At 38.7% G+C, this 16,324-nt stretch overlaps 1 protein-coding gene across 3 annotated transcripts in view; it reads left to right on the forward strand.

Moving 5' to 3' along the window:
- DNAH11 (dynein axonemal heavy chain 11) overlaps nucleotides 1-16,324 on the forward strand; it is a 375,791-nt gene that overhangs the window by 148,176 nt on the left and 211,291 nt on the right. For all 3 annotated transcript variants that reach the window (XM_044946526.2, XM_044946527.2, XR_006552702.2), the window contains exons 35-39: nucleotides 1,049-1,165; nucleotides 6,094-6,232; nucleotides 11,177-11,269; nucleotides 12,636-12,830; nucleotides 13,662-13,739. In XM_044946526.2, the coding sequence (XP_044802461.2) occupies nucleotides 1,049-1,165; nucleotides 6,094-6,232; nucleotides 11,177-11,269; nucleotides 12,636-12,830; nucleotides 13,662-13,739 (622 nt within the window). The remainder of the gene's footprint in view (nucleotides 1-1,048; nucleotides 1,166-6,093; nucleotides 6,233-11,176; nucleotides 11,270-12,635; nucleotides 12,831-13,661; nucleotides 13,740-16,324) is intronic.

The raw sequence follows: 16,324 nt of genomic DNA on the forward strand, positions 1-16,324 counted from the left end.
TGCCAATGCAGGAGACATGGGTTCGATCCCTGGGTCGGGAGGATCCCCTGGAGGAGGAAATGGCAACCTACTCTAGCATTGTTGCCTGGGAAATCCCATGAACAGAGGAGCCTGGCAGGCTACAGTCCATGAAACCACCAATGTCCAAAGTCCATGGACATGACTGAGCAGCTAAGCGGGCACGCACACATGTGCAGACACTGTACTCTTAGCCATTTATATACACAGTCTCTTTTAATCATCATATAATCCAGTAAAGTGGATAATATTATTATTATCATCTTCCCCGCCTTTTGTATTAGATGAGGGAATGGAATATGCCTAAAGTGATACATCTGGTCTCTGAATGCTCCCAATCTGGCCCCAGAGCTAGCTGTCATAAGCACCACGGTATTCAGTCGTGTCTGACTCTGTGTGACCCCATGGACTGTAGCCCTCCGCACCTCACTGTCCATGGGACTCTCCAGGCAAGAATACTTGAGTGAGTTGCCATGCCCTCCTCCAGGGGATCTTCCCAACCCAGGGATCAAACCCATAATCTCTTATGTCTCCTGCATTGGCAGGTGGGTTCTTTACCACCGGCACCACCCGGGAATCCCACCTCTCAGTGGTGGTCAGTAGATATTTGTTGAATAAATGGGAGGGAAGGAGAGATGGAGGGTGAGCACATGGACAAGGTAAAGACTGAACAAAAAGTCCCTCTCTTCTCTGAGCTGGACAATCGCAGCCCATGTTGAAGTCCAAGATGGCATCACCTTTCATTAACTGTTAAAGTAGTCAAGTCCTCATTTTTATATTCTAGCACACTGGCCATGCAAATACAAAGGAATATTTGCCATACTTGTAATTCCTTTGGGGGAAGGGAGTGTATTTTTAATAAACATGCTTCAAGATATTCAAAATATGTATGCTTATGAATTTTAAAGAAAATTACACAGCATAAACAGCTACCTAATAATAATTTGCATTTTGCAGTGGTTTGCATTTGTCAATGTGCATTGATATTCAATGAACACATTTAATTCCATCAGCATTCTTCTTCTGGTAGATTTGTATTTCTTGGCGAAGCTATCATACTGAAGCCATCAGTCGGAATATTTATCACTATGAACCCAGGATATGCTGGTCGAACTGAATTACCAGAAAATCTTAAAGCTCTTTTCAGGCAAGTGTTATGCTTTGTGGTTTAGCATCTGGAGCGCTCATGCCACCTAACGTTGCTGGTTTGCACTGTTAAATGATTTGTTTTTACTCAAGAATTTCTATGGAAAACCCCTTATTGTTTCTTTGGGATCCCTTTATAGAGAGAACTTTCACCATGATAAATTAACTCTTGTGAAATATGAAACCAGACCTCAAAATTGTTACATAAAACTTACATGGTACATTGAACATTTAATACTAGCTCTTATTTATTTATAATAAAATGACTTTTATTATAAATATAATTTTGACAAAGTACAGACTATTTGGAAAATATGAAACTGAATAAAGAAAAAAATTATAATTTTATCATCTAGAAATATGATTGTTATATTTTTTCTAGTCTCATAATTCCTGTTTTATGAGTTTAAGTTATTAGATTAGGCATGATTTTCATTTAATTCTCATTTAACGTGTTGACATAAGTAGTTTGTCATATTACTGAAAATTCTTTAAAAATACCATTTCTTTGTAGCTCCAAAATGGTCGCTCCCTCGGTTCATCCATAATCTTCTTAACCATTCCCTATTGTCTGACATGGAGGGCTTGTGTTTTTCTTTTTGGTTCTTTATGATCACAAAATAGCAGGCGGTAAACATCCCTTCACATGAAGCATTATCCTTATTTCAGCTTATTACCCAGAATAGATTTCTACATGTAGAATTACTTGGTCAATGGTTCAAGTCTTTACTGACAACCTGCTTTCCAGACATACTCTGCCAGTTTATACACTTACAGCAATCTGTCAGAGAACTTGTGCTGTTGCATCTGAACCCATTCTGTTTGACTCATGTTTTAAATCAGCTTTGTTTCCTGCAATAAAATGCACCCACCTAAGTATCCACTTGGTGGAAACATTACCACTGCAGTCAAGATGTGGAATGTTTCCTACACCCCTGGAAGTTCTCTTGTGCCTCTTTGAAGTTAATCCCCCATATCACTGATGTCCTTTCTGTGACTCAAGGTTAAATTTGTCTCTCCTAAAGTTGATGGGGTCGCTAAGAGTCAGACACGACTGAGCGACTTCACTTTCACTTTTCACTTTTATGCATTGGAGAAGGAAATGGCAACCCACTCCAGTGTTCTTGCCTGGAGAATCCCAGGGACAGGGAGCCTGGTGGGCTGCTGTCTATGCGGTCGCACAGAGTCGGACACGACTAAAGCGACTTAGCAGCAGCAGCAAAGTTGATGTAAATGAAACCATGCTGCATGTACGCATTTGTGTTGCCTTCTTTCCTTGAACATTATGATTTGGAGATTTATCAGAGTTATCCAGTGCATCAGTAGTTTGTTCTTTTTTGTTCCTAATGAGTATTCTATTGGAGAGGCACACTTCAGTTTGTTTATCTAGTCTCTGGTTGATGTATGTCTCCACTTTGGAATGATTATGAATAAAGCTGCTGTGAACATTCATGTACAGTCTTTGTGTGAATACATGTTTCTTTGGGGTAGAATGGAATTGGAAGTCAAATGGCAAATGTATGTTTGAGTATTAAAAGCTGCAAATCTGTTTTCTAAGATGGCTGTACCATTTTATACCCTCACCATCGATATAGAACAATTGTTCTACATTCTTGTTAAAACTTGATATTATAAGCCTTTTTAGTTTTAACCAACCTAATAAATAGGTGGTATATCCTTGTGGGTTTAACTTGTATTTCCATGATGGCTAATGATGCTGAGCATCTCTCCATGGACCTTACTGGCCATTCCCTACCCTCTTTGTGAAGTGCTGTATTCTGCACACAATTTCTTTGTTGAATACACACATTGCAAGTATTTTCCCCTCCATTTATGACTTGCTTTTTCATTTCTTAATGGTGTCCATCAAAAATAGAAGTTTTAATTTCAATGAAATATAATTTTTAATTTGTTTCATGGTTTTTAGAAATATCCTAGTTACGACCATTTGACTCACCACAGGTTGCAAACTTTTCCCACTATGTTTCTTTTAGATATATATTTTTTTAAGTTTTCATATGACTCCCTTCTTTTTTGTTGATGTGTCAAACTGTATTCATTGTTCAGATACTACAGAATTCTTCAGTGTTGCATCCCTGAGATAAACTCCACCTTGTCAGGAGATATTATTTTATCTGTGTTATTGGATTCAATTTATCACTATTTTGTTGAGGATTTTAAAATCACTGCCATGAGGGATGTTGGTCTGTAGCATCCTTTCTTGTCATATCTTCATCTGGTTTTGGCATTCAGGTAATGCTGACCCCATGAATGACTTAACATATATTCCCTTCTCTATTTTATTCAGAGTTTTGTTGGGTTGGTATTATTTATCCCCTATTTGATAGAATAAATCAGTGAGGTCTTACAAATACTTGGGCTTAGATTTTTCTTTGTTGGAATCGTTTTAGTGATTAGTTCAGTTTCTTTAATAGATACAGATTTTTTTTTTCTTGAATTGTGATTTGCCTCATTTAAGGGATTTTTCCATGTTATCTAAACTGTTGAATTTATTGGCATTAATTTGTTCCTAATATTCTCTTATTATCTCTGGTGATGTCCTGAAATCCATGTCCGATAAGGATAATTTGTATCTTATTTCCATTTGTTTCCTTGATGAGCTGAAGGCTTATCAGTTTTAGTTTTTAAAAGTTCTTCCATGTTTGTCAGATGTGTTTTTGTTCACGGTCTGCCTTCAAAATAATATACTACTTCACACAGAATGGAAGAACCTCTAGTTTTTAGTGTGATTTCTTTCAACTCGATCAAGCTTAAAATTTGCTTGTCCATCCATCTAGATGTTTAAGCATATTTCATTTGTATTTTCTTTTAATTTTTGGAGCATGACTTTTTAAATGTACTTCATCTATTAAGGTCTTATTTTGTAGGTAACATGAAATGAGTATTTAAACAGAATTCTTTTCCCTATTATTCAATTTTTCTAATACCCTTTAGTGAATGTCTTTGTTTTCTCATATAGTAGCTTTCTCTCCAGCAATTTTATAATGCAATTTAATGCAATAGCAATTTTATAATGTCTCTTTTTCCTTGAAAAAAATTTCTAGAGCATAACTGTCCTGGAAATAAATGTAATAATTGCAGCATATTTCCATTTGAAACTTGTAGATCTCTCCAGTTTGTTTACATTTGTATTCCAGTTCAGAAATTATTTTGTGAATTCTTCATAAATTTGGCTTAAATAAGTGCAGCATCATTTGTGGATGGGACAAGTACTGATCTCAGCAAAGTGTGAAGACGATTGGGTGGTGCCTGTAGTATTCATGAGTGCAGGCAGCATGGCTGAGCCTTAAGCATCGTGGCTCCACTGCTTACCCCGCCTGTGGCCTAAGTCGTGTGCTTGTACTGCTCAGAACCCTAGTTTGCACCTCAGTAAAGTGCAGACAAGAACAGTTGAGAGAATTAAGTGAGAAAGTGCAGAAAAGCTGTAGCATCCCTTATGGCACGGAAAATACTCATTGAGTATTAGTTGGCAATATCTGTGGAAGTACCAGTTAAGCAAATTTGCTAGCCTTTTCTGTCCTGTATTTACTTTGAAACTGTGGGGGAAATTGTGGGGCTACTTTAGGTAGAAATAGTCGATAACACAGATCCAGAGAGACTCGGGAATTTTTAGGATGAAAAATTAGACATGTACACAGTAGACCATAATAATGCTTATAAAAACAGATGGGTAAATATGATTGGGATACATGCTATAAAATACATGCTTTAAAAAGTCTACGATTCAGGCTTATTTATCTATTTACTCTGGCTCCTTCTTGGCATTGAACTTCAGTTGAGCGGAATTTTTTCAAATGTTGCTTTTAATGGCAGTTGTCTTGTGAGGACTTTTTGAAAGTCCCTCACCCCCCAAATGGAGAAGGCAATGGCACCCCACTCCAGTACTCTTGCCTGGAAAATCCCCATGGACGGAGGAGCCTGGTAGGCTGCAGTCCATGGGGTCGCTGAGAGTCGGACACGACTGAGCGACTTCACTTTCACTTTTCACTTTCATGCATTGGAGAAGGCAATGGCACCCCACTCCAGTACTCTTGCCTGGAGAATCCCAGGGACGGGGGAGCCTGTTGGGCTGCCATCTATGGGGTCGCACAGAGTCAGACACGACTGAAGCGACTTAGCAGTAGCAGCACCCCCCAAATAGGGAATTTGAAAGTTATTTTTCGGTAAGTTTTCATCTTAAAAATCTAGTCAAGCTGGCCACAAGCAGTGTTGGAAATGAGTGGTGTAAGCTTTAAAGAGCTGATGATTAACTTGTCATGAATTTTGTGAGGTTGTTGTTCAGTACAGATACTAATAAAAAGCTAAATTATATAAACTTTTGACTAACATCTTTGAAAGACAAAGGTGATAAACATGCAAATTCATGATTTCCTAGTTTCTTCTACGCTTTTAGGTTACTTCGTGTCTGTTGTGCGTGTACGGTGGCGTGCAAGCTCGGTTCGTGCTAGCTCCACGTTCAGTGATGCTGTGTTGGTGGATGGAATCAGCCATGGTGGAAGTACTGATTCCTTGAAAGTCAGCAAGTGCTATTTTTGGAGAGTCAGTTGATAACTGTTTACCAGCACAACACTGGCCACAGATGAAGGCTGACCTCTAGCACAAAACATCACTTACCTTTCTGCAGTGACAACTTACAATGGAAGTTTACTGAATGTACCCACAGATTTCCCTTCAACTCCTACACATGTGCTTCTGACATTTTCAGATTTTCCACCTTCATCTATGTATCCAGTAGCTCCTTGGCATTCTTTAGTTGAAGTGAAGGGTCTTGTTAGCCGTGATGGACAGAGGTAATTGTGACCTGCTTGGAATGGCTAGAATGTGGGTATGCATTAATCACTTGGTTTCAGCAATTTGTACTTATTTCCTTATCACATTTTAAAACAAAATTTCATATTTACTTTGTAGACCCTGTGCCATGGTGGCCCCAGACATCGAGCTAATCTGTGAAATCCTGTTAGTTGCTGAGGGTTTTGTGGACGCGCGCTCATTAGCCCGCAAATTTATCACATTGTACACACTCTGCCAGGAGCTCCTGTCCAAGCAGGTGAGAGTCTTTTGTTGCTTTTTCCCGGTTGTTACACCCCATTAAAACAGCTTCTGAATTATGGATGCTGGATAATTTATCACTCATATTACAGTTAGACGTTTAGGAATAATTTTATATTTTCCCTTAAATTTTGAAAATCTATGCTTTACAGTTCTTCATTAAAAAAAATTAAACACATGAGACAAATTTGAAGGTTTTATATTTATTTAATACAGTTTTATCAATGGTATATGTGATTGTTTTTAAATGTAATCAGTGCTATAATTAGATACGAGTTTTATGATGCCTCTATTTCTGGGTGGGAATGTTATTGTCCAGGGAAAGATGGTGGGAGTGTTCATAAGATCCAGGGAAAGTTGATTTTCTGATGAACCCTCAAGAAATGTTAAAGAGTTTCTCATTTTGTTGGTTGTTCTTTCTTTGAAGGTAGAGTTGGCTTTTTTGTGTTTATTTTTGCTCTTCAATTCCTTAGTCTTTGAAATGGGCCAAATTAATGTATACTTTATTCTCCAGTCAGTAGTGTCTTGCTGTTTCATTGGATCTGCTGATGGGTCAAAAAAAATGGCATCTATATGAGCATCACCATTTTTAAATTTAGCTTTGTGGTCACCTTTGACTTCAGTCTTTTGGTGACCTTTTGTTAATTCCTAGTGATGTTATTTGGCAGTTTTTCCAGGGTGTAAGTATTAAAATATCACAGTTGCAACCATACACTTACTTATACTGCCAGATACACTCATTTAAAATTAACATCCCATTGTTGGGATGAAATTTAAAGTCTGAGAGGCAAATGCGTGTGGAAAATGTTGATGACAGTGTTATATGAAGTGAAGTAGTATACCAAACTGTAGATGTGATCTATAGCTCGAGTGTGTTTTATAAGTTATATTGTGTGTTTATGTATAAAGTGACTGGAAAATACATTGTGACTTTTAACATTTGTTTCTGGGTAATAAGGTTGTATTTTAGAATTTTTCCTTACTGTTTGTGATGATATATCTTTTTTTCAATGAAACCATTTTAATTTTAAAGTGGAAAAACATCAGAAGAAAGCAGTGTTACTGGATCCAGGATACATGTATTCACAACCATACTGCATTCCCAGTACCATACTTAAACATTTAGTGAGCTTTACTATGCTGCTGCTGCTGCTAAGTCGCTTCAGTCGTGGCTGACTCTGTGCGACCCCATAGATGGCAGCCCACCAGACTCCCCCGTCCCTGGGATTCTCCAGGCAAGAATACTGGACTGGGTTGCCATTTCCTTCTCCAATGCATGAAAGTGAAAAGTGAAAGTGAAGTCGCTCAGTCGTTTCCGACTCTTCGCGACCCCATGGACTGCAGCCCACCAGGCTCCTCCGTCCATGGGGATTTTCCAGGCAAGAGTACTGGAGTGGGCTGCCATTGCCTTCTCCAAGCATTTACTTTATTCAAGTAATAAATTTATTGCTGCTGATGATGAAGGGAATAAACACAGAACAAATGAAACACTCAGATTTCTGTCTTAAAAAGATCTATTTAGGAGATTTAGTATACATGACATAAAATTTAGAAAGAAATGGAGGATGAAAAAACTTATAGTTTCAAGAAAAAGGGAACCAATATTTACAGAACAGGGACCATGTATTATCTTTATTATCTTGACGAAAACACTAGGAACTTAGTCTTATTCGTTCCATTTTACAGATGCGGAAACTGAGTCAGTTCCCTATCTGAAGCTCATGAGTAATAAGTGGTGGGAACATGATTTGAATTCAGTCTTTTCTAATCCTTTCTAGGACACCAGCAGCCAGTTACAGGAGGAAGATGCTGGGAGTAAAGGCAGAACAGGCAAGGAAAGAGTTTTCCAACTCAGAGAAGCCTCAGGGAGGAAATGAGGGGAAAGAAAAGCTGAGTTAGGGACACAGTCCTGATAGTTTTCTAAGCTGTAGAAATGGATTTTAGAAAAATCAGTGGACATTTTTGACCAAAGGAATAACATAATGAAAATGGTGAAAATTATTTTAACAGTTGTTTGCACTGTTTAAATGTTTAGGCGTGTCATCAAGTCGCCTTTTAAAAAAAATTGAAATATAGTTGATTTACAGTGTTGAGTTACTGTTGTACAGAAGTGATTCAGTTATACACACAAGCACACACACGTATATATGTAATCTTTTTCATATTTCTTTCCATTATAGGTTATTAAAGGATGTTGATTATAGTTGTCTGTGCTACAGTAGGGCCTTGTTGCTTATCTGTTTGATATATAGTAATTTGTGTCTGCTAATCTCAACTCCTAATTTACACTTCTCCCTCCACCCCTTTCCTTTTGGGTAACTGTAAGTTTGTTTTCTATGTCTGTGAGTCTGTTTCTGCTTTATAAAGAAGTTCATTTGTGTCATATTTTAGATTCAACGGGTAAGTGACATCCTGTGAGATTTGTTTTTCTTTGAGTTACTTCACTTAGTGTGATAATCTCTAAGACCATACATGTTGCTGCAAATGGCATTATTTCATTATTTTTTATGGCTGAAGTATTCCATTATATAAATGTATGTACACATCTTCTTTATCCACTCTTCTGTCAGTGGATAGTCAGTCTGCTTCCTGTATTTGTTACTGTAAATAGTACTGCTGTGAAGTACTAGTATCTTTGAAGTACATGTATCTTTCATACATTCTCTTCTTTAATAGTTTTACTGCAGTGAGTTTGCCCCTCCCCAATCTCTGTGGCCTCCAAATGTTGGTTCTTCCCCCTTCCTTCCCTCCTCAAGCCCTAGTTCTTTCTATATCAGTGGCTTTGCAATGATTTTTGCTGTGACCCACAGTAAAACATACTTTTTTCTGTGGATACTCAGCATACACATATGCGCATACACACACGCACCCAGATAACAACCGAAAGAGAAATCTGCACCAAGCACTTTGTACCGTTACTGTTTGCAGTGCACTGTGGTATTCTCCATGGCATTATTTTCTATTTTAATACCAACAAAAATGATGGTTAAGACCCACTACATTGATTTTATTATCTACTAATGGATTGAAGGGCATATTTATACTTACGTGTGTTGCTCCACTGCTCACAAGGCAATGACTGGTTTTACTCCAACAGCCTTGTAGAGTGGGTGAATGCTTCCATCTGCCTTTTCTTAGATGATGACAGTAAGACTTGGAGAGGTTAAATGACTTTCCCTCAGGCATAGCCAGGAGACATTAGAGAGAAGGGCTGTTTCTGTGTGGTTGTACATAGAAGGCCATTTATACACAACCTCTCAGTTGATGCAGAATGTCTTCCCTGAGGCCTCTGCTCTGTGCAGTGCACCACGCCAGGGCCTAGAAGGCAAAAAATCAACACAGGGTCTGTGCTCCAGGAGCTCGGAGCCCGTGAAGAAATCTTGGGCAGAGATAATGTAAAAGTTTCAAAGAGGTATTGGTTTAATCCTTGAACGTATTTTAAAAATATTTTATTGGGGTAAAGTTGGTTTACAATGTTGTGTTAGTTTCAGGTGTACAGCAAAATGAATCTGTTATATCCACTCCTTTTTAGATTCTTTTCCCATATAGGCCATTATAGAGTATTGTGTAGAGTTCTCTGGGCTGTACAGTAGGTCCTTATTAGTTATCTGTTTTATACACAGTAGTGTATATGTCAATTTCAATCTCCCAATTTATCCCTCCTCCTCTCTTTACCTGCAGGTAAAATTATATGATATCACTTATATGTGGAATCTAAAAAAGGGTTCAAATTAACTTATCTACAAAATAGAAATAAATTTACAGATATAGAAAACAAACTTACAGTTACCAGGGGGTAAGGTGGCCGGATGGATAAATTGGAAGACTGGGATTGACATATATATGCTGCTACTGCTAACTCAGTTCAGTCGTGTCCGACTCTGTGCGACCCCATAGATGGCAGCCCACCAGGCTCTGCTGTCCCTGGGATTCTCCAGGCAAGAACACTGGAGTGGGTTGCCATTTCCTTCTCCAGTGCATGAAAGTGAAAAGTAAAAGTGAAGTCGCTCAGTCATGTCTGACTCTTTGCGACCCCATGGACTGAAGCCTACCAGGCTCCTCCGTCCATGGGATTTTCCAGGCAAGAGTACTGGAGTGGGTTGCCATTGCCTTCTCCATATATATGCTACTACATATAAAATAGGTAACTAATAAGGACCTGCTATGTGTTGTTGTTTAATTGCTGAGTCATGTCCAACTCTTTGTGACCCCATAGAGAGTAGCTCGCCAGGCTCCTCTGTCCATGGGATTTTCCACTGGAGTGAGTTGCCATTTCCTTCTCCAGAGGATCTTCCCCACACAGGGATCAAACCTGCGTCTTCTGCACTGCAGGTGGATTCTTTACCACTGAGCCAGCGAATAAGTACACACAGGAAACTCTACTCAATACTCTGTAATGATCTATATGGGAAAATAATCTTAAAAAGAGTAGATACATGTATATGTGTAACTGAATCATTCTGTTGTATGCTTGAAACTAACACAACATTGTAAATCAACTGTACTCCAATAAAATTTTTTTGTAGAGAGAGTAATGAGGGAGATTAGAGATCCAGGGCCGGGAGGAGATAGAATAGCAGGGCTCCAGGTGGACAAGAGGAGTGTGCTTGTGGTTGGAGGTAAAACATGGGAGTAATTGTACCCCTGAGTTGGCAAGTTTATTGAGAGAACAGAGGGAGGCAGGCAGGTGGAGCCCTGGGCGAATACTGCAACCAAACACCATGGAAAGAAGAGATTTGCTGACAGAGGCAGAGAATCGGGCAAAAGAAGCTGGACAGTGAAGGGGCATGATTTTTTAAATTTCAAGGAGGGGAGAAAAATATTACTTTACATTGTCAAGACACATGTTTAAGTGAATTCTTTTAGGCTTAAGCTCTTCTGGAATGGAAATCTGAGTCCCTCATAAAATTTTTGAAAGAATGTATCTGTGTTTTGATTTTAGGATCATTATGATTGGGGACTTCGTGCTATTAAATCTGTCTTGGTTGTAGCTGGCTCCCTGAAACGAGGAGATAAAAATAGACCTGAAGATCAGGTACTGCAGTGCTAATATGATTTTGTTGAGTGAATAACTAAATGGCTTCATAAAGGCAAATCTAATACAGTTATGTAAAGTTTAAAAATAAAATAAAATTTAAAAAAAAAAAAAAAAAAAAAAAAAGAAAGTGTATGTATGGATGGTGGGTTATACATATCACAACTTTAAAAAAGGATCACATCTATTTTTAATACAGGCTATTTTAAGGACTGACATTTCTTACGTTATACAAGACCACAAGTATTTTTGAGTAAAAAGGATATGAATCTATGAAAGAAAATGTGATTTTATAAGTGCTTTTGAAATATCAGCCACAAAAAGTATTTGGACAGTCATAAATAATTCAGTAATCGCTGTTTGATTTTCTCTGAGGAGCATTTAGAAAATCTGATTGAGTTGGGATATTAATCCTAAAAATGTCAATGAAGACATAATCTAATGGAAGAAAGTATGTTCATTTCATGGGATGGACAGGAAGAAAGCAACAGGAAGGATGCTTGCCTGACACCGATGAAATACTTAACTGGTTATTTAGAGAAACAAGGGGATGTTCCAGTCTCCTTCATGGAAAATGCACAGTGTGGATGTTACTGTTTTTCCCTCTTCAACATCCACACTGTGCATTTTTCTCTATTAAACAAGTAGCGAGAGTAATTGATATACAGCCTTTGTGTAGGTGCAGTATGTCTTGCAATTTTGAAAAAAGATCTATTCCTTTGAGTTTCTTTTCATGTTAAGGGATATTTATCATGTGAATTTCTACTTCTTTTTCCCCAATCTTTCTCTTCCTCTCAGTCACAATTCATGATTGGATCAAGATTGTCATTTGTTTGTTTTCTTGCTATATTTTTATTTTTGTTGGGACACTTACCTCTTTGTGTGAAAGTCATCCTGATGTTCAAATTACTGCTTTTAATATGTAAAGCCGTCTTTGGTTTTCTACCGATACAGAACAAAACCCCAAGCTAAAAACGGGTGGAATTGATCGTTCTGAGATTTTTTTCAGAGTATTTTGAATAAAATGATTGATGGGACTGGTGAATTTATATCCTGGAGTTTGAGGATTACAGAGAGAAGCACCTCAGACCTTGTCCTAAGATCCAGACATTATAAAGGAAGGGACAGGGCCCCTTGGCTGGCTTTAGTCTGAGGTTACCCATGGCATCAGCAGAGTTCTCTCCTGTTCTGATACGTGACCTTGTAAGCAGTTACCCTCCCTGTAGATAGAATGCCATTCTAATAGAGAACAGGATCTATCTCATGACATAGATATGAAAATTAAAAATAACATCTTTAGCTGTTGATGTGCTTGTTAGACTTCGTATCAGCTTTTTTATGAAAACTTTTCTGTCTTTCATTCTAGGTACTCATGAGAGCATTAAGGGACTTCAATATGCCTAAAATAGTGACTGATGACACCTCTGTGTTTTTGGGCCTCATTGGTGACCTGTTTCCATCCTTGGATGTGCCCCGGAGGAGAGCACCCCACTTTGAACGGATGGTCAGGCAGTCCACTGTGGAGCTCCGCCTGCAGCCTGAGGAAAGCTTCATCCTCAAAGTAAAAGGAGAGTTCCCTTGTCACGGCAGCCCTTGGGATATTCAATCCCCATAACTGCAGTGATGTGATACTCAGCCAAAACATCACCTTACATATTCTGCTGACCTTAAGATGCTCTTGATACATACTTTACAGCATTCTAATATGGAAGTCTTTAGTAAAGTAAATATAAATATCATCCCATTTGTGAGAAGGTGAACATATACAGATATGATTAAGTCATGGTTTTCAATATGAACAGACTTTTCATTAGTTTATAAAACTCCTTGATGTGCAGCAAAAATTAATTTTGCTATCTTTTCTCTCCATCTTAAGAAAGGGTGGAAGTAATAAAATCATTAGCACATGTTTATAAACGGGGAGAAATGTCCATATGTATGACATCATCTGACTTCTCAAAGGCTTGTGCATGTGCTTGCTCATTTGGGATATAGTGAATATACATGAGTGTTAAAATACATAAAGAGCATCTGTTTTAGATGCTTCAGAGGATATGTGATTAGGTATAGATGATATTAGCCATATACTGTTTCTGGTCACAGTTCATGAGTGTTATGATTTTCAGACTCAGTCCTGCCATGTACCAAGTACTTCTATATGTCACTTCTGCCTGTGCCCGTGACTCATTAACTAATGGTTGTTCTTCATTCTCCTCCCCATATTCTGCATTGGGAGATCCGGGAGAAACTATACTTTGCACTTGTTATCTCTGAATTTTCCCGGAATATAATGCTGCTGGTGGGGTCTGGCTTCAGTTGTAAGGAAAGAACTTGGCAAAAATAGGTAGATTTTTTTTTAAAGGAAACTAGCATCTGGTTGTTCGGTCTGTAGGTTGTTCAGCTTGAGGAGCTGTTGGCTGTGCGACATTCTGTCTTCGTCGTTGGAAATGCAGGCACAGGGAAGAGTAAGGTATGGTAAACACCTGGGAGCCTTGAACAAAACTGGCATAAGCGTGGGGCCGACATTCAGTCCTACTTGAGAGTTCCCCTCAGTGAATTTGCTCATAATTTGAGGTTAGAATCTGAGACTCTGTATTGCTCTCTGATCAATTGATATTCTTTTTCTTTATAATGAGGACAAGGAGAGAGGAATTAGTAGAACACTGCACTCAAGGAAAGTAAATGAAGGAAGACTGGGCTTTCCACGTGAGATAGCATCCTATTCACACATTTAGATGTATGCCCGCCTGTCTTATGCATCTTTCAGTAATATACCTGAATTCTTTTATCCAAAGTAGCTATATTGAGAGACTCTAGAATAAGATACCCAGATTACAAAATTGGTTTTGCCCTACCCACATTTGTCAAAACTATTTTCTGATCTTTTCCAAGTTATCCTAGTTTCTCCTTCCCATATCACTGAGAAAAACCCAAATAGTTTTCTTCAGTATCACTCTTTAGAGGGCCAAAGCAGAACTTGAAAAGCAATGGAGGAAGCAGAAGCCACGTTTGTGAGGCACCTGTTACGTGCCGTGCCAGGTACGGGATGTGTGGTTTACTCCGTACAGTGATGAGAGTCCACGGCTGTTGTTATCCACATTTCTAGTTCACTGCTTGACTTGTTTGGTCTTACAGTCCTGGAAACATACTTTTCTTGCTTGGCAGACGGTATAGGCAGAACTGCATGTGTTTTCATTGAGGGTGCTTCGGTAGAAACATGTTTAGTAACCGGAGACTAAAAATAAGTGTCGTGCGCACATGAGGCTTCAGGGCGTGGATGTCTACAGAACTTGCCAATGTTTAGATCAGAACTCAAAGTGGTACACTTGGAAAGGGAGGCCCGGGATAGGGCTTTTTTCTAGTGAAAAATGTAATATTTGAAATATTAAAGTAGATAACTAACTGATAGACCTGTAATTATTTTGTTAGAGTAAGTTTCAGATATGGGCTATGGTGAAAGGAAGGATAAAATTAAATTCTATCATTTTCAGTAGATTAATTGTTTCTAAAAATAGAAGCTTAATATTCCTAAGACATTCAATTTCTTTCATCCAGTCTTCGCTGATTCTGTTTCTGTTCTATTCAACCTTTACTTAAGCTGATAGAACTAGAGCACCAAAGCTTGGGGCCCTATTATTTAGCAACATAGTATTCTAAGTATTTGGCAATTGTTTGTCAGCCCTTTAAACCCCTGTGAGCAAAAAGGATAGTTGGGTCGATACTTGGCTTAAGGCATCAGTTCATTAAAAAGATAAGTATTAAGTGCAGATTTTATTTTCTCGGTCTCCAAAATCACTGTGGACAGTGACTGCAACCATGAAATTTAAAGAGGCTTGCTCCTTGGAAGGAAAACTATGACAAACCTAGGCATATTAAAAAGCAGAGATATCAGTTTGCTAACAAAGGTCCGTATAGTCAAAGCTATGGTAGTTGGAAATAGTAGTAGTAGTCATGTATGGATGTGAGAGTTGGACCATAAAGAAGGCTGAGCACTGAAGAATTGATGCTTTTGAACTGTGGTGTTGGAGAAGACTCTTGAGAGTCCCTTGGACTGCAAGGAGATCCAACCGGTCCATCCTAAAGGAAATCAACCCTGAATATTCATTGGAAAGACTGAAATGCTGAAGCTAAAGCTTCACTACTTTGACCACCTGATACAGAGAGCCGACTCACTGGAAAAGATGCTGATGCTGGGAATGATTGAAGGCTGGAGGAGAAGGGGACAACAGAGGATGGGGAAGTTGGATGGCATGACTGAGTCAATGGACATGAGTTTGAGCAAACTCCAGGAGATAATGAAGGACAGGAAAGCCTGGCATACTGCAGACCATGGGGTCGAAAAGAGTCGGACACTGAGCGACTGAACAGCAAAACGACATTAAGCATCTATACTGTGAATTCCTAGCCTCAACGCTTCTTTTCCTCAATTACCTAGATCAGAGTTGCCCAGCTTCAGCACCATTGACATTTGGATCTGCTAAGTCTTTGTCTTGGGGGCCAGCCTGTCACTGCAGAATATTGAGCAGCATCCCTGGCCTCTGCCCACAAGATGCCCAGCAGCACGTCCTCCTCCCTCAGGTCAAGATAGTCTCCTGTTGAGAACTTAACTGCTCTAGGTCACCAGTTCTCACAGTACAGCTAGACAAGCCTCATAGGCATCACCTCGGACCTTGTTAGAACTCAAATCAGGCCTATCTGAGACCTACTAAATTAAAAACTCTGAGACTGGGTCTTTTAGTCTGTTTTAATACCTTTTATGCACTTTGGATGCAGGCTAAATTTTAAGAACATCCACTCTGCCTATATTATTTAGATGGTTAACATCATGCACAGTAATAACATGTACAGGCTTTTACTTTGCACAGATGGTTAAAAATCTCAGTTGATGATGACTTTCTCTAGTCTACATTGTTGAAAGAATCAGGTGAACTGATCCTCAGGGATTGTAGGATTAAAGTTTCCAAGATGGGAATGAAAATACACACATGAAAATGTTTTCCCATTCTCAGTACACTCAGAATATATAGGAACATATAATGCATAAGGAAAACCCTG

The sequence above is a fragment of the Bubalus bubalis genome, chromosome 8 (assembly GCF_019923935.1).
Source record: "Bubalus bubalis isolate 160015118507 breed Murrah chromosome 8, NDDB_SH_1, whole genome shotgun sequence".
Taxonomy (NCBI): domain Eukaryota; kingdom Metazoa; phylum Chordata; class Mammalia; order Artiodactyla; family Bovidae; genus Bubalus; species Bubalus bubalis.